This window comes from Borostomias antarcticus, assembly GCF_949987555.1.
Source record: "Borostomias antarcticus genome assembly, chromosome: 14".
Lineage (NCBI taxonomy): Eukaryota > Metazoa > Chordata > Actinopteri > Stomiiformes > Stomiidae > Borostomias > Borostomias antarcticus.
Genome location: NC_140247.1, coordinates 14,866,007 through 14,889,145, shown reverse-complemented (window position 1 = coordinate 14,889,145; position 23,139 = coordinate 14,866,007). Strand labels below are relative to the sequence as shown.

Below are 23,139 nucleotides of genomic sequence, written 5' to 3'. Positions count from 1 at the left end.
AGAATCCATGTGACAGCGAGAGCCAATGGCGTGGAGCCTGACTCTTCCCGGATAAGGAAATAGGATTAGGCATAACCGACCCCGCACATCATCGGTGCATACTTTGTGGCATTCTAATGTTGCATTCTTTTTTTACACATTGGCACTGTCGATATAAGCAAGCACGAGAATCAAAACAATAACAACCCGGAGCAGACGCGCCAGAAAAAACATAGCTTAGCACCAAGTTTACAAACGGTCTACAGACCACACAAACTATAGCCCCATTCACCTTCCCAACTCGTTATAGCCTGCAGTAGACTAGCCTACCAGTCACAAGAAAAGCGTTGCACCCAGAGCCCAATAGTCAAGCTACATTCATTCAGATGAAATGCTTTAATCCCTCATCTTCGCTTGGCCGGAGCTTTTGGAAACAAGTGCTGGGTTAAAGTAATGCTGCCGCGGGTCCGCGTGCTTGCCAAGCTTTTAAATGCACTCGCTAATAACGGTGAGAGAATGCCCTGGCGCGCGCCGCGTGCAGCGGAAGGCTGTCAGAGATGAATCTGGGCTTGTTTAGGATCGATATAAAATTCATCAACTAATTCAGGTTACAAAGCCTCCTAAATCACAGCTAGACCTTTGCATTAGAGCCGAGACCACCGTCAGTCCCCCCTAAAGACCGCGTTCATCCTGCACAGCAATTTACACACCTTGCATAGTAAGTGAATCCATGCGCTTTTGCGCATTGCCAATCGAGGACTAGTTTAGCCCCATCAGAGATTGCACTTAAGCAGCTCGCATGCAGGGAGAGTGCGATAAAATGCTATAAAACTCCTTTGTTGTCCAAATTGACCGTTTCTCAGTCGAAATGGTGACCCCGTGGACGCGCCATTCAGTGTTAGACAAGCAACTGACATGATCCAAACTCTGTCACCTTTTACACTGAGACATAATTGGTAATCGAAATCGAAGGCATTTTGAATCTCGACAACATAGGCCGCCATGGTGCCAAATGTTTATCAAAACACGAGCTGGTTATCTTCGGTGTCCATCCGTGGCGTAGCGTATGCATCAACTACATACTCCCCTAGATACGAATTTGTGACTGTGAGTCTGTTCACACAAATCCGGATCTACAGGGTATATATAGATGACAGGTATTCTCAGGCAGGTAAAGGGGAGCGAGGGGAGCCGCTCACCTTGACCTCCTCGTGGCAGGTAGGGTATCAAGGTGCTGCGCCCCAAGCAAGCTTCCTTCAACTGTCAGCAAACGCACGGCGCAACCCAATGAAAGGTATTTTGCTCGCAAACACAGATTGAATGATATGTAGGCCTTGGGGTGAACTTCATAAATTCGCGTTAGTTTTATCTATAGGCTGCACGCTTTAGCTTTGAAAAGCAGGATATACCATAATATGTGACAATTCGCAAGCCTTAGGATAGCTGAGCCATGGGGAATGTGGTTTCAAAGGTGACTGAACTTCGGCGAGGCCCAATTTGATAGCTTTTCTGACAAGAACAATAAAATATCAGTACCGAGTCCCAGAAATTATAATATGCAAACACAACGCTATAGTCTATAGGGGAAATTGCGCCTTGACCACACAGTTAGACGCTTAGAAACAATTACGCACAGTAGACGATTTACCGAGGGAACACACGACTCAGTGAAATAGTGCTGAAAGGTCAAGCGAGGCTTGTTGGAATACACACATTGGTTTTATGGCAGGTCATTTTTGTTTACAGCTCGAAAACTAACAGCTCAAACGGAGATTTCCGGAGGCAGAGAGATGTAAAACAATAAAATATGCAAGTAGGGACAAATTACCAAATCCTCTCACATCCTCAAAGAAGCAGAATGCAATTTACGACATTTTAAACAGGTTTCAACTCCACAACAAGCACAGGGACCCTCATTTCGATTTTAAACATCTTGAATAACGAACATACACAGGGCCTATCTCTGGCTCTAGCGACAGTAGATTTCAACTTTACGGAGAAGGAAAGTATGGCTTGTTAGCACACTATCTACAAAATTAAGGTAAGCTATGACAAAGACAGACATGTTAATTATTCGGGTACATCCAAATAGGACTGGGGTATTTGAAACGAAAACATCACCGACTGCGTTGGAAATACTTGAAATGATTATGTAGCCTATTTCCATTAGTCTACATGAATTGTATCAAAATACATTCTCGAGAGTTCACATTTAATCCATGTTACGATGTAGGCTCGATCCTACTGAATTTAATGGTAGGATGTAACATACACCGAAATATGCAGTATCAGTAAGGTAGGCTATAGGCCATACTAGGCTTTTAAACGAGGCTACTACGAACATTCAACCAAAACATAATCAGAATCAGAAAATATAATTAGAAACTGGTTTATTGCCAAGTTTTCATATACATAAACAGGCCAGTGTCGAAATACAATATCATAAGAAACAGATACAATACAAATACAATTAGCCTAGATAATACAATATAGCCTACAATAATGTACAAAATAATACAATAAAAATACAATAACATCATAACATTGAAACGTGCTGTCCATATGAATATCGACAGGCTAAATGCAATGTCTTGAAAGTTGTTGAAATCAGATGAAAGTCAATGAAAGTCAGATGCTAAAAGCAACCCATAACATTGAAACGTGCTGTCCATATGAATATCGACAGGCTAAATGCTGTGTCTTGAACGTTTTTGAAATCAGATGAAAGTCAGATGAAAGTCGGATGAAAGTCAGATGCTAAAAGCAATCAATTAGCCTAAGGGAAATTAAATGAATGAAATCCCAAATAAACCCACTGAATCATATTGTAAACTGCCATGTACCAATATTGACGAGAAATAGCCACTGGATGTAAATGCATTGGAATATCCTACCTTTATTTAAGGTTAAAAAAAAAGTGTCGTTTAATTTAAAATAGGAATAGGCTATAAAACCCAAATGTAGGCTAATATTTGGCATTGTGCTAGCTACTTTCTAAAAACGTGTTAATACAGGCCAAATGCATTTCTCTCAAGGTGTTCAGACAACATTGAGTGCGGGTTATTATTTGTATTGATCTTTGTTAAGAAAACGTAGGGGGGCTTTGTCATGGAATTAGAGACCAAATTCAATTTAAGATCCTAGCAGCGAACAAGAGCCAATGTCATACCGACAAAACGAAAAAAGTGTGCTGAGATCGAAGGGCGCGCCTGTACAACACCACTTCCCTTTGTCCCTTTCATAATTCGTAATGAAATGAAAACAAAGCCAATACATTAGGAAAATCTTTAGCACCCCTAGCGTTTGCATATGTCCTGCTTCGTTCACAAAATAGGCCTTTTGCAATCCACATAACACAATAGTAACTCTGCGTTCTTTTATTACATTGTCTCAGTCTATTCATGTCCAAGTCAACACAAACAGTGGCTATAATAATGATGGGTCGATAGCCAATAAAGTTAGCATGATCAAAATACTAAATCTAGACAACCTCATAATTGGATAAGAAAATCTGTATGGCATAATATAGGCCCAACTAATGCAGAAGTTTAGCTTATAATGAAAGCAACAATAACGTGTTTTCATGGCACATAGAGAGAAAGTTCAGCCCCAGTGTCCACTCTAACCCTTCACCTCCCACAGTCCCCGACCTCGCCTTCACCCCCTGTATCCATCCCCACCGAACGGCGTGGACCAGCTGCCTCTCAGGGGTTAATGTGTAGACACCGACAGCCTTTCAGGGCGAGCACCCACAAAACTGAAGCCAAGGTAAATATTCACCCACAAAAAAAACCACACACGTAGTGTCACACACAACGACCTCAAAGAGTTTGAATTTAACTCATAACTCTCGTTATGGAAGGAGGGTAGGGGGGGGTAACACTGCTCTCCGCAGTGGAAGGCACGTGGTCCGCCCAGGCTAGGCACCTGCTACAAGAACACCACGATATGTAAATGAAGCGCCAATTTCTTACTTACTTCGCTCATCAGCGCATTTCATCTCGTCTCTTCGAGTCCCCCCTTTTTTTCCCCACGTCTCCTGCCGCACACAGAGAGCGGGCTCGCGCCGCCGGTTACCGTCGGTTCCTCCGAAGCCTTTCTTTCTCTTTCGCCGCACCGCGAGCCCTCAAGCCCCCCCTTCCCTTCGCTCTAACGCCACAGGTTTAGCCCCTGACCTCTACGTGATACCTTTGTACGTGAAACTCCCTCTCATTTCTGCGGGTCCCCCTATACGCACTTCTCCGAGAGCACGAGGCGACTTTGGGCAAGGTGGACATTAAAGTATCCGAAGGGCGCGTGAAGCCAATCTTCCGACGCGTACACAGCCTTTCACACGAGGAAGAAAATAATAAGATAAACCAGCGTGAGACCAACTCCATCAGAGCGAACGGACGAGCTTTTGTCGCTTTAACCTTGCGGTGTGGGCGACAAGAGGGGCTATCCCCCGTGCAACACCACCGCATGCACACCTAATACATCTTAAAAAAACATAAAATGAACATTACCCCTCTATCGTTGTGAACGCGACAAACCACTGGGTGCTTTAAGGCATTTTTGTTGTGGACTCAAGTTTTCGTATTAATCTCGCAGTTTGGCAGTCTTTGTTAAACAACGAGGCGTGTCACGAGTCCCAGTACATTTTAATATTTGTTAGACGCGCTGACCTGAGTTTCACCCCTTCGCTGGGTCTCTCCCACTCGCGGCTTCTATAGTAATGCATGCATAGCTTGCTCGGTCATATTGAATTGTGCTCAGGTCATTACTTTGAAGAAAAATGGCTATAGAAGGGGAGTTCATTCAAAAAGGCTCTCCAAGTCCAAAAAACAACTCAAGCATAGAGCATTTCTTCATTTTCTTTGTTGCATAAATAAAGTGTGCAGTTCACAGTGGGGGGAGCCAAAATGTGCAAGTTAACAAACCGTGATACACCAAGTAGACTACTAATGTCAATTTAAATCGATTATATTATGTCGCTTTTCAACAAGAAAAAAAAGTTTTAGCATTGATTCTTTGATATTCAACCACACTATATTGCATGTTAAAGTATCAGGTGAATTCAATTGAGGTCATTCGATACCTTGTCCTTGCAATGGATTTATTGACTGTTTAGCTTTTACCATATGCTCACTTTATACCTGTCTTTTATTAGCTAGTAGCCTATTGGTCATTTTAAAGATGTTTGGATGCAATGGAAATGGAAAATGTCATGTTACCTTTCGATGCCATTTGGAAAGGTTTTGGACAAAGGTAAAACGAATATAGACTATAGTACGATTAATTCCTAGCTCGGTCTCACCATGTGCAAACTGCAGATATTAAAATGCAGGGCGAGGCTCTGCCAGGCAACGGCGCATGCTACAATGGAATTGAAATTAATTCAGTGAACTCCGGTTGAACTCCAATTGGGACGTGTTCTCTAATACAATTATTCACCGCTCTTGCACTCTGTTTGTTAAAATACCGACCAACCAGCAGAATCATACCGTCCCGCTTTCTACCATTAGTCCAAATGTTTATGTCAATAACGTAATTATTTATTTACTGAATTATCAATTTTCTCCTCTCTTTCCTCTTTCTCCTTTTTGCGCCCCCACCGCCCCCACCACCCCCCCACCCCCCCAGTCCCCAACCATAAACCATACTTCAACAATATGTGTCCAAACGCAGCCATTCAACTTCTCGACGTAGATAAAGAGCTTTACGCAAATAGAAATGTGTAGGTCTATTTGTTCGTGAATTTGCTGAAGGGTATGTGTGTCTTTGGAGTTTTAAAATCTCAGGCAGTCCGTTTTGCATATAATAATTATTCAAGAGGATAGGTTCGTTAATATTATTTTCCTCCTAGTCTAGTGTCGTCCTGTGATCACCACGCTGTAACTATGCTTCTCCGACAGACTATCTTCCTTATCCCTCCGCTCACAGTCACAAAATCTGTTGTTTCCGCTTGCAAGGGAAGAGGAAGTTAGTTTACTAGTCTTGCCTACAATTATTTTTCCATAAAAACTCATGTATGTAGGCTTATTATTATAACTCCATCTGCTATCTTATAGGTCGCGTGCTTTAGAGAATCAACTTATGCAATAAACTATAAACAAACACTTGACATTATTTTGAGGAAAGATGCTTGAGGTTAACGTGACACCCAAACCCTTTCCGTCCTAAAACATTATTTTGACATTTAAGGTTGAAGGTGGTTTATTTGTCATGGGATGCCTACGGGGAAATCTACAATGAAATGCTTAGATATGCATTATGCTCTCATCTTATGGCGGCTGTTAGTTAATATGTTATTAATGTGTAGCCTAGGCCTAGTTACTGAATCTACTTTCTCGACTTTTTGCACAAACATTTTCGGGAAATTGTAGGTTTCTGTCCAATTGTAGGCTACCTGTTGGGCCCACATTATTCTTGCGTGGTAAATCAAATAACGTGAGTGATTTTTAAGATGATACGATAAAGATTTTTGGACGGGTGTGTGCTGATAAGCAAGGCAAGAGGAAACGAGTGTTTTAAGGTTCATAACCACAAGGTCACGGAATTCATATCAGTTAAAATGATAGGCTCACATCATGCTAAACCTCTACGTTGAAATAACAAACAATCTATGTTAACAACAATAGGATAATTAAAAGAGTAGGCCTAATAGTAATAATATTAATATGAGCCATGGTAATAAAAAAGACACGTCATAACAATGTTAATAATGATAGTTGTGTAATAATAAGTGGTTGTGAATTTCATTCCATAATATCAAAATGAAAAATGAACCCCAAAAATTAAAGAATAGGCCTAAAGGAGGCTGATGTTAGCCTAGTTCGGTGTAGGCTATAACTTTCCTACATAGTAAAACTACAAGGTGTAGTAGGCCTGCTACCAAATAGTTATTTCATTCTAAGGCCTTTGATTTTATCATTCAAACATGAATAGGCCAGTACAGTGTTAAATTATTACTGGAGTGGATTCCTTTTGAAATATGAATCTCTCATCCTCAGATTTGCTTATTTTCATCTTGAACAATTCCTTCCGCTTCGCCTCACAGTCAGCAGCAACGACCAGATTTAATTAGAAGAAATGTAAAATATATATTTGTGATCAAATAAGTATATCGCTCGAGCCAACTGTATCCGCACGTCAGGACGTTGGGGGGGGGGGGGGGGGGGGAGAGAGAGAGAGAGAAAGAAAGAGAGAGCAAACACCTGCATTGTGCTCGAGAGTAGACCCCCAATGTCACCAAATCCCTTCCGTTCCCTTCCCCTCAAAACCTCAATTTTCCTCTCTCCCCTTCGCGCGCTGCAGGAGCTTGCTTTTGTTACCGAGAAGGTCAGCCCTTCACCTCTCCCTCGCCTCGCGCTATCATTTCTCTCATCTTTGCGCATGAGACAATCTGTAGCCCCTCACCCCCCTATACCCTCCCTCGAGCCCCCTCCTCTCCATCCCTCCATTCTCCGGCTCTCCCTCTTTGCCATTGACATCCAGCAATTGGTCTAGAATACGGAGTCGACAGCCTACGGCAGAGTCACGCACGACGTAAACTTTTGACCCCTCAACTTTTTGACCCCATGCAGCTATACAGACATTCTGACAATACTGGATCCACCTTCGTTAGCTCCAGGCGAGAAGGAGAGAAGACCAGCGAGAGTATACGCATACATTCTTATCTCTAGACTTTTGTAGGGTAGCCCACCTGTTGTAGGGATATTTTCTAGTAGGTCTACCGTTTGAGCTCTATACTACACGTTAAGAAAGCGTGGTGGGGGGCATTTTCGGACTCGATACGGTACAGCCCTCAATCTATGTCAACGTGTGGGTTTTGTATAGTAAAATCCAACAGGGTTTATCGTGGCAGGGCAGAGTATCCGTATAAAGAAAACTGGGGTTTAGGTGATCGTCTGTTGGGTTTCAAATCGGCGAGGCGCGTGATGGGTGGAGGACGAGCTGCCAACTCTCTCCTCTGGCTGTGAACTTGGTCTAAAGCGGGCTCTGCTGGCCACGTGGGAGAGCTGCATTTGGAAAGTATTCGTGAACAGCATTCAAAATAACTTGGAAATGGATCAAATGCACAATAAGGCGATGGCTTAGAATATCCTTTATGTAAGAAGAAAACTTAATTTAAATGTAGGCCGATATTTTAGGCTATTTAGTCCCTGTATTGTGGAGCGAATGGTGCAATAAGCGAATGGCTTATAGCCTACAAAATGCAGGGTGAGGCTTATGACCAACGTGTACATGGGAAAATCGTATCACTGTTTTCATGATGATTTAAATAAATGAATGAATGAATGAATGAATGAATGAATGAATGAATGAATGAATGAATGAATAAATACTTAAAACCAACTAAAATGAACGTTGGACATTGAACGTCGAACATGACAGGTCTACAGTATCCTATATGCAGAAATCAAGTAGCCAATAAGACATCAGAAATCAGACAAGCTTTTCGGTCGTTAAACTTATAAGAGAAATAAGCTCATGGTTCTTTAACATATCAACCTACATTATTATTATGATGATTATTAATATTATGATTATTATTATTAGGCTACATCTAGGCCTATAGGCCTATATCCTAATTAGTAGGCCCTGGTAGTATTGACATGGTGGCAGCAGTCCCAGTAATCGTAAACTTGCCTATTCCCATTTATGTCTAGTTTGAGTGAAACAATGTGTAGGTATGTAGGGATTGCTTATAAATGTTCTCCCTTATCACATAGGCTGACTCAATCTCGATGAGCCACAGGGCACAAAAAATAGTAGGCTAAAATTAGAATACTCTAGAGTTTAAATATTTGCTGAGATGAACTTCCGGTTATTAATTGCAAAAGTAGCTAAACAAGAAGTGGGCCTCATCTGATCACAAGATTGTGCAGTAGCCCTGAAGACTGCAACAGAGATCGCATTGTGATGAACGCATTTCCGTTCGAATCAAGAGCCATTTCAGAGGATCCACACGTGCGCTATCCTGCGGCCGGGTTGAAATTTGGGATGTTTTTGTTGCCTCCCACCCCCTACCGTCTCAATTCGAGTCGGATACAGAAGTGTGGAAAACAACAGGTAAATAAAAACAGTCACTGGTTAATCCCTTTCCCCTCTGTCGGTGGGTAAACACGCCTCGCATTACTGCGCCTGTGGAGCTCTGCTGTTGTGCGCGTCGCGCCTGCGCCGTGGGGACTCGGTCTGCATCGCTCGTCTGCTGACCTCGCGGTGACACCGCTCCTATGCATTATGGATGAGATATGCGCCCAAATTACCCCTATCAATATGCAAAAGACATTACGCTTTTCGAATGGGAATTTAAACGTTCGAAATCGAGGCGTTCCAATGTTCGAAATCTTCCATCGGAAAGACTGGAGAGCGCTTGTGGTTTTGTGTGTGACCGCATATCAAAACAGAGACGGTAAAAATATGAAATTGTAATCTTATTTTGTGCATAACGCAACAGCAACTCGACACATTCAACAAATTAGTTAAACATACTAACGAGTATATAGAGGATTTCTTTTTGGAACAAACCAGCCGCCTTTGTTTCATTTCCAGGCCTCGTATAGGCTTCGCCACCATAAACTAAAGTTATAAACATCAAGGTAGCTTAACCTATAGCGAAACCTTTCCCCCGTGCCCATTCTTAACCTTTCCTGCTATGCTCTCTCATCTCTTGCCAACAGAACACTACAGAACACACACCACTCCCACGCGCAAAAACATAAATCACACACAATCACACACACACACACACACACACACACACACACACACACACACACATACACAGACACACACATTTACCATCCAGTGAAAAATCAGTCGCCTAGTTACTTACCCACACATCTACAAACGTTATGGCTCGCTCTAAGTTTCTGACTGTTCAAGAGTACACATAAACGGGAAACAGATGATGAAGAAAACAAAGTTGTCGACTTCGTGGGGGTCTGGGTCGGTGTGAACTCGTTGGACAACCTTGAATAGGAACTGCATGTATGTTACGCATCACATCTGCACAGGGGCAACTGGACAAGGTTCTTCTCGCGACTGTTTGGCCATCATTATAAAAAGGAAGCCGATGAAAAATGAAATGGAAGCTCCTCGAGACCAAAGTTCCTGTTTACTGTCTTGATACTTCCTCAGTCTTTTACACGCACACACACGCACGCACATGCACACACACACACACACACACACACACACACACACACACACACACACACAACAGGAAAGCAGGACATGGCATTTAGTAAACGTGTGTATTAAAAAGTCCCTTTCTGGTTAAAGATCCTATATAAGTGCAGACAAAGAATGCACAATTTTACTGAAAAATAAGTTCAAACATTCAGGCTATAGACATCTATAGCCTACGCCATTTCGTGCTTCAGCCGTGTGTATTTCGATAAGCTTTTGTCTGTGTCAGGTTCACATGAAGATATGTTTATAACTTGGCAAACCATTCGATGTTCTAAATTCAGTTGGAATATTTTATATAGCCTTTAGATTTGCATTTAAAATATATAGCCTATTCCCAAATCCTTTGTTACTCAGTACTATTCTTAATGATTCCCAACATACTTTGCTAGTGGACTTATTAGCATATTATACTGAACCGAGTAGGCCTTCTGATAATTTGTGATTCTGAAAAACTTTTAATCGAAATTATTAGCCTAGACAAAGTTGTATTGTGCTACATGGCCTTACAGCGAAACCTAACGGAGGGCTATTAGTGCTGATTGTGTTCATTGGAAAGATTTAAAATATATAGTAGAAATGGAAGAGGGCCACTTACCCCATACTGAAAAGACATTGGCTAGATCCTAGTGAATATAATTAATGAGAATTTGAGATTAGAGGAGGGGGGTTCTGGAAAACTTCCGGAAGAGAAGCCCATCTTATTAGCAACCATTTGTTGCCTAACCTTGCCCAGCCGAGGGCCCATGTTGCGGTTGCCCTATAGACTACATGACAATTCATTGTTTTGATAATGAAGTCCGTCTTTGATCGACAGCAGTGATGGCGGATAAGGCTCATTAGGCCTATAGCCTATACGAGGAGCAAGGATTTCATGTTTTAAAAGTTTTTACTTGAGTTAAGATAGAGTGAATATCAAATATAAATGTCATTATGACACACTATCAAATCATTTGCACTGTTTAATCATTAAAACCGTCTGTGGCTGTGCCAAATCCAATGTATAGGCTACAAGTGCTCTTGGTTACTCTAAGGGGATTTTGATCTAGGGCTCGAGAATATCCGCGTGCAGTCCTGTTATTCACACCCTTCCTGCTTGGAAAATACTTGGGCGGGGTACGAACAAAGATACGCTTGTACCTCTAGGAGGCATATCATTATTATTATTAGTGTGTGTGTGTGTGTGTGTGTGTGTGTGTGTGTGTGTGTGTGTGTGTGTGTGTGCTCGCGTGCGTGCGTGCGTGCGTGTGTGTGACATGGATAATCATGGAATTTACATGTAGTTAGTAGGATCAACTTGGGGAGTGTTTTCAGGCTGTCACATTTTACTTGGTTATGTATTCTATTCTCTGAGTGTGCGTAAAAGTTATGTGCAGTGGAAATAACAAAAAGATAAACACGCTTTTATATGAAAAAATATAACAAAAAAGACAGCGATATGTTAATGACAAATATTAGAATCCTCTACATTTCTTGAACTACTTTAAAATTGTCTCAACAGATATGCCAACCCACCCTGACATCGCCATGACCGTTCATGCTGACTGTGTAGGGCGCAGCTACACCAGGTAGCCTAATCTACCACCTCAAATCAAATCACAAACTTTCCAATGACAGTGTAAATGTGGAATTACTTTACAAAAAGCCTACAATAATTTGGAAAGTATAGGCTAAAACCGAATATCAAATGGAACACGTTACCGTTATTTTCAAGTAGGCCTATGCGCAAATGTAAGAATATCGAAAGTTAGGCAGGATGTAGGCTGTTAGTTTTTTTTCCCACAAAATCTATGAGACGCTGGACACTGGAGTCTCTATGAAAGTTCATGCAGACTTCAAGGTGTGGAGTTTTATCCACAATATTCAGCAGGAGTAATGCGCGTGAACAGACATACAACAAACATGTAATTCATATGACGCCAACATTATTGGCCCTCTCCACACGTTGCAGATAGCTAAAATACTTTAAATATATGAAGGTCCAAAAAACTCAGCACCATCTCAATAGCCTATAGCTACTGATGATACACAAAATGAATGACAGTAATTACAAACGATGCCCCCCCCCTCCTTCCCCCCTTCGCCCGTCAGCCAGACACCAACCAAAAGCCTTTTAAACTGGACTTACTGTGCGTTTGGTGCATTCGCACACTCCACTGGCTACATATCCGCCCAGAAATGATTCGAACCGAAGCGCAGACATTGTGTGCAGCAGACAAGGGCATGGCGGTGGCCTACCCGCGCGCTCTCCACTCACTACTGACCCTTTAGAATCCCTCCGAAGCAGTTAAACCGTCACTTGCATTCTAGAATGTGAAATATATAGTACATTGTCAACTCCCCAAAACCATAAAACTAACTTTATGGACCCCACGTGACTTTTGAGAACCAGTAAGGGGTATCTGTCTGTGGCCTGGGCGATTTTTACGATCTAACTTCAAGATAAAACCCTCATCCGTTTGACATGTAAATGTCATAGCTTCTTTTGGTATAGTTTGGCCAAAGGGGATAGCAAAATTTCAAAACCTAAGCGGCCAGGGCAGCGCTGGGCAGATGGGCTTTTGGCAGGACTTTCTCTCGGCTCTCAAAAGTATCGTAGGACCCTGAAAAAAAAACGTTCGGCTCGTCGGTAAGTTTAAAAGTCCAGCGCTTGTTTACTAAAAACGAGACGTAAACTAATTTCTACAGTGGCACCGTTAAACTGCGAGGAAGTCATTATAGAAAATGACCAATCTCTAAACTGTTTGGATGTTGAAGTTGGTCGACGTGATTAGAAACTTAAAGAGCAAGAATTTTACATAATTTCCGCTTGTTTCCCAGTTGGCGCCGTTGTTGTTGTTGTTGTTTTTGCTGTTGATGTTACTCATGTTGTCACATGTGGTTCGGGTCACGTTAAGATCAGGGAATATGATTGGACATGGAGTGGTGCTGGATGTGTCTGTCCTTGCGAACAATGCGTAAATGTGATTGTGTTGTTAATCCGGCTTTATCACGTATCCGCCTGCATCTGTATCCAAAGTATTTTGTCCGGGTTTCAGCCATATTTAAAGATGACATGGATCTCACTCTAGGCCTATAAGACTGTCAGCTATGCGTGAACAGAGGCTTAAACCGGGTAGGGCTGGGCCGTGGGTGTAAAACAGGGGACACAGAATTACAACCAGTTGGCTAGAGGGTTTTGGTCTGAGTATGAGGAACTTTATTTTTTACTCCAAGGTAAGCTACAAACAAATACAAAAAGCTTATTGGCAAAATGCTTACAGGCAGGCCTACATGACAGTTGCCATGTTCCCCACACATACATACTGCTCATACACGCTGCCCACACTACAAATAGCCAATTGGTCACATTAAAAATGTTTAATATATACACCCTCTCTGGAACATAAACATGATCCAATAATATACAATTACATTTTGAATATAACTATACACACGTATGAACGGTACAGGAGTCTAGGTTGTATATTTTATACACAAGTTTCCCTTTTTTCTCAAGAAAATAAATGAGTAATTTGAACACATGACAAAATCCAATGGGTCCATGATGGTATGGAGAGCATGAAGGGGACCGCAGGGCCACCGAGGGTCCTGTAAGCGACACACCCTCTACACTAACTTCACTTCATATTTGAGCAGAGGCTCTCAAAACTGTAAACTCAAAAGTATACACTCGTTATAGTCGTAAATAAGTTATAACATTTAAGAGCTCACATGCCAACTTTCAAGAAAGCATTAACATAGCACTTGACACAAACGATATTTATAACAATAACAACGAACGGCATTTTGAAGCATTTCCTCCCTTTTTAACCTCCAAACAATAATCACTGTAGTATTTAAAAGACAACAACAGATGAACACTAACTTTTTATATAAGCAGTACCACAGTAGAAGTTTAGTTGCCCTAAAACATCAACAACATGCCAAAGGTGCCGCGCTGTACAGTACTCAGTTATAGTGTTTTTGAAACCTATCTTGAATCTGTGTAATATCTTTTCCCCCCTTCTTCGCCTGGCTTAATATTTACTCGCATTTCCATTATGGCTGGAAGGCGCTACCTGCAGTAGCGAGACTCATGCTCTTCAGTTTATTATCCTTCTTCCATTTCATCCTTCGGTTCTGGAACCAGATCTTAATTTGCCGTTCTGACAGGCAGAGCGCGTGGGCTATCTCTATCCTCCTCCTCCGGGTAAGGTACCTATTGAAATGGAACTCTTTCTCCAGCTCTAGCGTCTGATAGCGGGTGTAAGCTGTTCGGGCCCTTTTGCCGTCTGGTCCCGTCATATCTGAATAGCATAGACAAAACGCAAGGGATGGGTCAACATTAGCGTAGAGTATAGACGGCCAAAGATGCAAGCAAAATACTTAATAACTTTTGACCAGCATGTATTTACACACACACACACACACACACACACACACACACACACTCTCTCTCTCTCTCTCTCTCACACACACACACACACACATACACACACACACACACACACACACACAACAAAGCCCATGTTATCAGCCACGGCTGAATCATACTCAATTTGCGTAAAGATATATTGCGCCATACGCTCACGCATTCTGATCTATCGAGGTTTGAATGGTATTTCTAGTAGGACATGTTGTTTTCATCTACGGAGACGATGCTTGATTATTTATCATATTCGTTTCTCTACCCATCAAAATAGCCAGTTCTCAACACATAGCCGAGCCCAACGTTTTCCTCTATTCTTCACTTTTTTTCTTTCTCCATTCTCAACATTTTATTGCCCCTCTAGCCATAAAGTTCCCACACGTAATAAAGCTTAACTTTTCAAAGGAAACGCAACTTCTAAGTCTTCCTGCCGTTTTACCCCCTCTCTCCCACCCCGCTCCCATTCTCTCGCCCTCGGTTTGCGAGGCTAGCGCTCTTGACAGATTTATGGCGCTTTTGTGGAATTTGCTAAAATAAAGACACCATCCGGCGCCACGGAGGAAACGCTAACGAATTAAACGACTAACAAAATCAAGCACACACAGCCTAAGATAGGTTATATCAAAAGAATAAGAAGTATGAGACATTTACATATATGTACCATGGCTAATGTGCAGTTTCCTCATCCAGGGGAATATCTGTGGGGTTTGGCCATCGTTCGAGCCTGTGGTGGTGGAGGTTGCTGTGGACTCCTGCTTCTGCTGCGTCCGGGGAGCGGTGTTGTTGGCGCTGGCTCTATGGGTGCCCTCCTCGGTCTCGGAAGAAGCGCTCGCCTCGTCTATTTCAGTGAAATGTGTCGTGTTGGTGAGGTTACTGCCCGCCGTCGAGACGCCCTGGTCGGAAGGGGGCGAGGAGCATTTGGGTCCCAGGCTCTCGCTGCTGTTGGAGCACGGCAAAGGCTCCGGGGACGCGAGCGAACAGCTTGACGGCTGCCTGAACCGCGTCTCCGGGACCGGAGACTGGAAACCCCGGGAGTTGTCCCCGACAGCCCCAAAGTGGCCGCCGTTGCCTGAACGATTGACGGTTAGGTCCATTCCATTGTAGTTGTAGCCGTAAGAGCCGGAATGCATGGTGCCGGAGTCCCTGTACGAGGCGTTCATAGCGCTGCTGCTAGTTCCATAATTTAGTAACTGATAGTCGGGGCCATTTGGGTAGCGCCCTGAGAACGAGTTTACAAAGTAAGAGCTCATTTAGGTTGTTTTAGAGGGCTTGATTTGTAGATCTTGGTCGTTATAACGCTGTGCTTCAGGATTTATGATGTATTAATGAATTATAGCAATGCACTGTACTTCGTTTTTGCTATGTATGCGGCCAAATATGGGGGGTGGGGGTGCGTTTGGGAATCACGTGCTTTTGTTGACCAGTCGTAAATTCTCACTGATGACTTCAAGAGGTAATTCATGCTCTATGGTTACAAATGATGACGAGATGGGAGTCGTTCGGCTCAAGTCAACGTGTGCCTCCCCGTTTCGGGTTGAGCTCCGGGTTGGCAGAGAGCGTCACCTACTGGGAGCATAATTTATTGCACTACAGAAGGAACTTAAGAGAAAGGAGTTTTAACTCAGGATTTAGGTTGTTTTCGACGACGATAAAAATGATTTGTCTCAGCCCATTACTTTTCTACTGGTTGTTACTATCGCAATATGATTTTTGCATGTTTATTGACCTTTTCTGTGAATGAAAATTAGGCCGGTGGCAATAAATACGTACCGCAATTAATAACAATATTAATACCCAAGACAAACAACCAGACTACCGATAATAATGTTTATAGCTACAGTAGGAGAATGCTTCTTAAAACCCACTCTATTCCTCATCACAACCTAGAAATGGCTCCTGAGACTTTGGGCATATTTCCCCCTAAGATTGATATCACATAACAACAGCAATAATAACAGTAAGTTAATAATAAGCATCACCACCATAATAGCGATAATACTAATATAGTAATGACATCAATCATTGTGTGCTACTGGTCTCCATAATTATGCATAGGCCAAGTCTTTTTAGATTAGAGACAGACTAGGCTATTTATGCTACAGCAAACATAATAGATCTGGTGCCAAAGTCTTTTTTGTAGGCTATCACAATGACAGGCTTCAGGCATGCATTCAGAAAGTCACATATTTAGAAGTTTGAATTTTAATTTGTGATATACGGATTGAGATGGTGTCATACCAAGAAGGAAATAAAGGTGTTTTTGTCCAAGTCACGTCTGATTGCGTCGGTGTGTTCCTTCTACAGCGCCATGCAAAGTTTATCCCTGGAAAGTTTTTGCAGCTGCACGCACGGAATGCAAAAACGTGACAAATATGGAAATGGTTGATTTATTATTTGTTGATTGAAAGGTGCTATTTATCTCATATAGGCTACGTGTGCTATGATATGTAAACTCTTCTATACAAGACATCCATGTATGCTTACATTTACACCGGAAGGGAACCAATGACATTTCCCAGACGTTCTCAGACGGAGTCTCAGAAGGGGAATGTCTGAAATACTAATATCAGTGATTTGACTCTATATATCTTATCATATAGTATAGAGTGAACTTTAACAACTAAATTACAGTATAAGCCATTCTGGCTTAGCTTACTCTGCCACCATTCACCTCAAGGTCGTGGAGTTTACTAAGTAGCAACCATAGTTGTATGGTTTTCCCCCCAAGCGACGCACGGCAGACAGACATCGGTGTCTAGTCTGCTTGATGGGTGAGTGGGTGTCACAGGCGCTGGCGAGGGTGTCCGTTGACAACATCCAGATAATTTGTATGGAATTATGTAACGGGGAATACCAGAGAGACGGTTTCTTTTCAATATGCAATTTAACACGCTACCTAGAAAGGGAATGTGGCCTCCCAGGGACCCAGGGTCGCGCGGACAGTCCAGTGTTTGGGTGAGTGTCTGGCTCGCGGACAGGTCAACTTTCTCCCCCGGTCATCAATTAAATCACCCTCGCGCTTTTAGCTGTCACTTTTCTGGCCGTAGTGACTTGGCTCGGGCATAACATACATTTGTATGCTTCACACAAGAGAGAGAGAGGTTTATGACTTGCTAGCATGTTTTCGGACACCTGGCTACTGTATACGACTATGGTTCAGTAGTCTAGATGTTCTTCGCTTTTACGCAGAGACAATCGCTTTTACGCAGAGACAAAGGTGCTAATAACACAGGCCTAGTCTAACGTAGCCTGATTTTTCCTGAAAGGAGTTGTTTAGTAATTGATAATGCAAACGTATTAGTCTTAACTTCGCAAATATGGAGATATATCTTTGGCCTCCTGGATGTGTGAACCATGTTGTAAATGGCGTTTTAAACTGGAGATAGAATCAGAGACCTGAAAAATAACCTCGAGCAGACTACCATGACAGTTTGAATAGCTCATACATTTTATTGAATGATTTCGTAAGCAGATACGTATTTGTGACAAACCACAAACATAAACCACGTATAAAATCCATAAAATATAAACTTTTGACCCAGTCTAGGTAGCTTTGAGTTATCAGTAGATCAGTGAGTTCTCCCCTTCAAACAACGAAAAAAACTGTCTGGGTAGCCTATTTAACTTACAAAAGAAATACATTAATTCACCATATAAGGAGAATTTCCCTTTATTTCTATACATTTTAAATATGAACACAGATATGACATATAGGCCTACTTCAAATAGTTTCGTTAAACATGGCCGTTCATCTTATAAGACCACATTCTAAATCATGAGACGAGCGCACAAAAACACTGTCATTCGGGTACCCGAATTATGATAACAAAAATAAACACAGAAGACATTAACAATAACAAAAAACTTAAAAAATAAAATAAAAAGTTTAGTGAACTTCCGGAATGCTACAACAAATTTACCAAAGACAACTTCACCATTGGAACCTTTGGACGTATGAAGGGGGTGAATCTTCATATCTTTATAGGCTAAAGATGCCATATGCCATTAATGCATTATCTCGCCCTCCTTATTTTCTCCCCACTTCATTTCATGTTCTTTTCTTTCTTTCTCTTTTTTACTCTGTCCTCTTCTCTTCTTCGTCTTCGCCGTTGGTCTGAGTGGAGTTTATCAGTTTGTTCTCTTTTTTCCACTTCATCCTCCGGTTCTGGAACCAGATTTTGATCTGGCGTTCTGTGAGGCAGAGTGCGTGCGCGATCTCGATGCGGCGTCTCCGGGTCAGGTACCTGTTAAAGTGGAACTCCTTCTCCAGCTCGAGCGTCTGGTAGCGGGTGTACGTCTGCCGACCCCGACGACCGGGGTTACCGAAGGTCCCTGTGTGAACAGAGAACAGGGGAAAGAGAAGTCATACATTAACCTTCGAGCTCGTGTTTATTGCACTGATAGATAAAGAAAGAGTTTGGAGGCTTCAGAGAAGCTCGTGAGTAGCCTGAGAGGCGGAATAACACCCAGCGCTGCACAGGCGACACAAGTACAGTGACCACAGATAAGACCATAGATTTTGTCTAATAGGCCTAGCTTTTAAGACAAACAACAGACTGTGTAGACCTCTAACGGTTAATTTAACATAACCAAACACACAACATGTCAATATGTTTGTTCATCAGACCTCTGGCAAGAACATAACAGGCAAGCAAAAATAAATATGATGTTATTTCCTGTCTGTTGATCACGCACAGGACAGATTTAAAGGGGGGTTGTTTGTTTTGGCGCGTGTCATATTATGGTTTTTATTTTCATACACAGGATCTAGCATCTACAGTAATGACGTTTTAACAGCAACTGTCTTACAGTGTCTAATTTGGGCTACTGATTTGTGTGTAATACGCATGTCCCTTAAATGCAATGCTATTTTAAAATAAAACAAAATACATACATGCAACGACAATAAACTGGATTATTTGAGTCTGCTTCAAAAGTGGTCATAGATCAAACGTTAGGATGTCCAGTAGTCAAGGAAGTGGAGCTACGACTGCTCATCAAAGTTGTTTTAGCTCTTTTTGTTTCGACTCGGAATTCCTTGAATGTAATTTATTGCACCATGCCTCTCCCTGTATTCTCGTGCAGTGTCTTGCCCTATCATTTCTCAGGCTTTTGATATATTTCTCAGCCAAGCCTATCTCATACACATGCAACCCATTCACTGTGTTTGCTTTGTGATAGCCTACTACTTGAACTCTGAGACGGAGTCCTTTTTTTGTGTGTCTGATAACTAAGAACTAATAGTGGAGAAGCCTGTCACCAAAACAATACGAGACGTTTTGACGATAAGAGAAATCTTCCATGGGGACTACATGCCCCCATTGTTACCCTATACCAGGGATGCGCGCGTCGTGTGCCGTGCGCTTTTAATCTACAATGTGAATAATGTGAGCCTCGAGGCGGTTGGAAACGACAATAACCAAACGATAGGGAACCAATACTGTAGAAATGTTGAAGGGAATCTCCACAAGGTTTACCGGAGACCGCTCTGCTCATGCCTCCCGTCACTCCTAGATAACACCAAGGCGACGTTATTTTTTCCTTGTAGCCTAGCCTGCGCTCTTCCGGGCGCTGTGTAGACAGTGGGCTACAGTAGGTCACATGTAGTAGCCTGTACGCTAGCTCTGAGGATCAGCCGCGGCAGACAAAAACCCAAAACAAGAGCGAGGGGGGGATAAAACCATGACATTGCTGTGTGGACTCACCGTTACACGCGTTCATCCTCTGCATCCAGGGATAGACGGGCGTCGAGGGCTTCTGCTCCTCTGTGTCGCCGAAAAGGCTCTTGCTCTGCCCCGTGCAGTCCGTCTTACGGTGGTCTTGGCTCAGCACGAGAGAGTGCTCCTCTATGCTGCTGGCGAGCGCGCATGTGGGGTCCTTTTCCCTGTAAAAACTGGCCGCTGCGTAGTCGCATGCGGCGGCGGTGGCCCGGCCGTAGGCACCGTTCGCCTGCTGGTAGTACGAGGACGGATACGCCTTGTCTTGAACGCTGGTAGCTCCATAGGCGGCACCGGGATAGTGTCTTAAAGGATCTGTATATCCGGAGGAATATAACGGTATCTGTCCCAAGAAAGACTCTTGTCCTCCGGGCAGAGTCACGGGGAAAGTTGAGTTTACAAAATAGGAACTCATTGGGAGGGCACGGGCTCTTTTCCTGGGTTTATGATTTGTTGTGTTTTATAGTCCAAGTGGTTTAGCTATCAGTAGTTTATCGGAGATTGGGTTTTAGTTGAGGGAGGGGGGGGGTGAGGGAGGGGGGGGGGGCGCTGGGTGGCTATGTGCCAGTGCGGGACAGAGGGAAACCATACCATCTGACCGGAGACTGACCAATAGCGAACGTCCGTGCCTGCAAAATAGCACCCGTGAGGGGGGCTGAGATTGCATGCGCCGGGGGACCCCAGCGCAAAACCCGAGAGCAGGCGCTTTCCTTTTTTCCTCCTCTTCGTTCGCCTTTCCCTCCTTCCAATGAGATTGCACAATATACGAATCACACTGGAATCTTTAAAGTGCTAAATTGAATACATCGACACTTCTTCTAGCCTTCTCTTTGGTCTGACGTCCGCTCCCCCTACACACAACCCGCTCACTCAAGGCGACAATATATTACCGTTCAAATAATCCCCACATTAAAAAGGATTTCAAAACGTGCGTCGTTTCAAATACGCATGCACCGCCGGGGCAGGGGGGGGGGGGGGGGCATTGAATCATATTCTGGAACTGCTCGTTGTTTATATTTGTTATGATTTATATCCTCGTTTCATTGGGTGGATTAAGATGTGCTTTTTGTCCCTTCTTACTTTCTCATCACAGTTATGCACATTGTCATTTCCACACGAGTAATTGAGAAGGTATTGTGCATCCTGCTCATAATGAATGACATTACCTTATATGTCAGCATATAAGGTAATGTCATCACATCTGGACGTGGCAGAAGGTGTTCCGTTATCTTTGATTACAGTTTTTTTCTCAGAATATTGCCTCGGAATCATACAGTCTTTGGTTAATCCATGGGTTGCTTTTATCAACGTTTAGCGTAATTGAGACGCTATTATATTGGGTCGATCCGTTTTGGTTGCTTGTAGGGTGGCTCTGTTCTGGTTTGTGGTAGTGCTACATAAAAGTTGCTGATTACCACATTTATCTGCGTTGAGTATGTATTTACATGCGTGCTCCCCAGACCACATATCATGCTCCGGTTTTTATTTCTAAATTATTGACTGGGGGCAGGTCATTAAGCATTGTAAAGCTTTCAGTGTTTCCCTGACTTCTCTACTACGACTCGTCTCGAGGCTTGGTCTGTTTTTCATTTACAAATGGCACAGTTATATGGCCCCGAATATGTGTCGCTAAATCATAAATTAGCCCCAGTCCCATAAATAAGTCCAGTCTTCTCGCGGACACAAGTGTTGCTTCACCAACTGCGCACAGAATCCATTTACTTTCATTTTGACTCTTTCCCCAACGGAGCCGGACGTGGGGCTTCCTTTGGTATAGCTTAGTTTTGTGTGAACGGGAAATGCCATTGTTGTGAGTTTTGTTGAATGTATACACAGAGAAATCGACCACTCAAAAGTCTCTGTTAATAATTAATGAGTAATAACTACTCTGGAGGATATTCTACTCAGCTAAAAGTAGACCAAAATTAGTTATTGCCTGTTTATCGTGGGCTTATACCGTGCAATATTATATATTAATGTTACTTTTATAAAAATCTAATTGCTCCCTTTCTTTTATTGCAGGTCTGCAGATTTACGCATTACGCACGGCGAGGCCATCAACGCTCGCGGGCCTAGAAACTTCCGCGGCCAAACTAGCCTACTGCATAAAGTTGGCCCGAAACACTGGGGATCAACACATTGGGCTACAGACGATTATAAAGCAATTGTGGAAATATAAAAGGAGATCCCACAGGAGATGCGTCTCAGCGGATCAAAAGTCTTGATAGGCCAATGTTTAGACTAACTGGAGAGGAAACACGCGTCTGTCACTTTCTGTCATGTGTCCCGGAACTGCCCCTCAAGCGGGCCGCATGACATTACGCATAATGTAAGTAGTTTTATGCGCTCTATTCTTGACCCCTTACATTGTGTTAGTATGCTGATATTATTATGTATGCATATATTTGTTTGAAAACAGATTAATTTCCCTAACACGATACACTGTCCGTGCTCAAATATAATAGGCACACCGCCTCGCAGCAGTAGGCTATAGAAAAGCTTATTTCATATTGTGTTTTATGACTGTTCTGCGCTATTGTGGTCCTATATTTTGTACATGTTTTACTAGCCTATCTAGGGCATGAATAAATTACTATTTAGTTGACTGGGATTGTGTAATAACTATTTTGTTGATTGGGATTGTGTAATAACTGTAATTGTAATGGGTGATAATGAAACATTAAAACAGTGAATAGTTGAATCGAGTTGTGTTCTTTGGGAGTAGCTGTTTTATTTTATTGGGGGGGTAGGGGGGTGTACTGTTTTATGGCCGTTTATGAGGCCTGTAAATCCAACAGGACTTGGAACAGAAAACAAGCTGTGGCGACAGAAGTTGAAACAAATGCGCAAGACAGA

General features: G+C 42.7%; 2 protein-coding genes across 2 annotated transcripts; both read right to left on the bottom strand.

Annotated features, from left to right (window-relative positions):
- Positions 1 to 14,192: 14,192 nt before the first annotated feature.
- Positions 14,193 to 15,816, bottom strand: hoxb5a (homeobox B5a; the record flags this gene model as incomplete). The annotated part of the gene is made up of 2 exons (XM_084449284.1): positions 14,193 to 14,444; positions 15,228 to 15,816. The coding sequence occupies 2 exons, from the start codon at positions 15,814 to 15,816 to the stop codon at positions 14,197 to 14,199; spliced, it is 837 nt and encodes a 278-aa protein (XP_084305410.1). The 3' UTR covers positions 14,193 to 14,196.
- Positions 15,817 to 18,641: 2,825 nt separating this feature from the next.
- hoxb6a (homeobox B6a) lies at positions 18,642 to 20,698 on the bottom strand (the record flags this gene model as incomplete). The annotated part of the gene is made up of 2 exons (XM_084449158.1): positions 18,642 to 18,898; positions 20,272 to 20,698. 2 exons carry the CDS (start codon positions 20,696 to 20,698, stop codon positions 18,642 to 18,644), a joined length of 684 nt encoding a protein of 227 aa, XP_084305284.1.
- Positions 20,699 to 23,139: the final 2,441 nt, after the last annotated feature.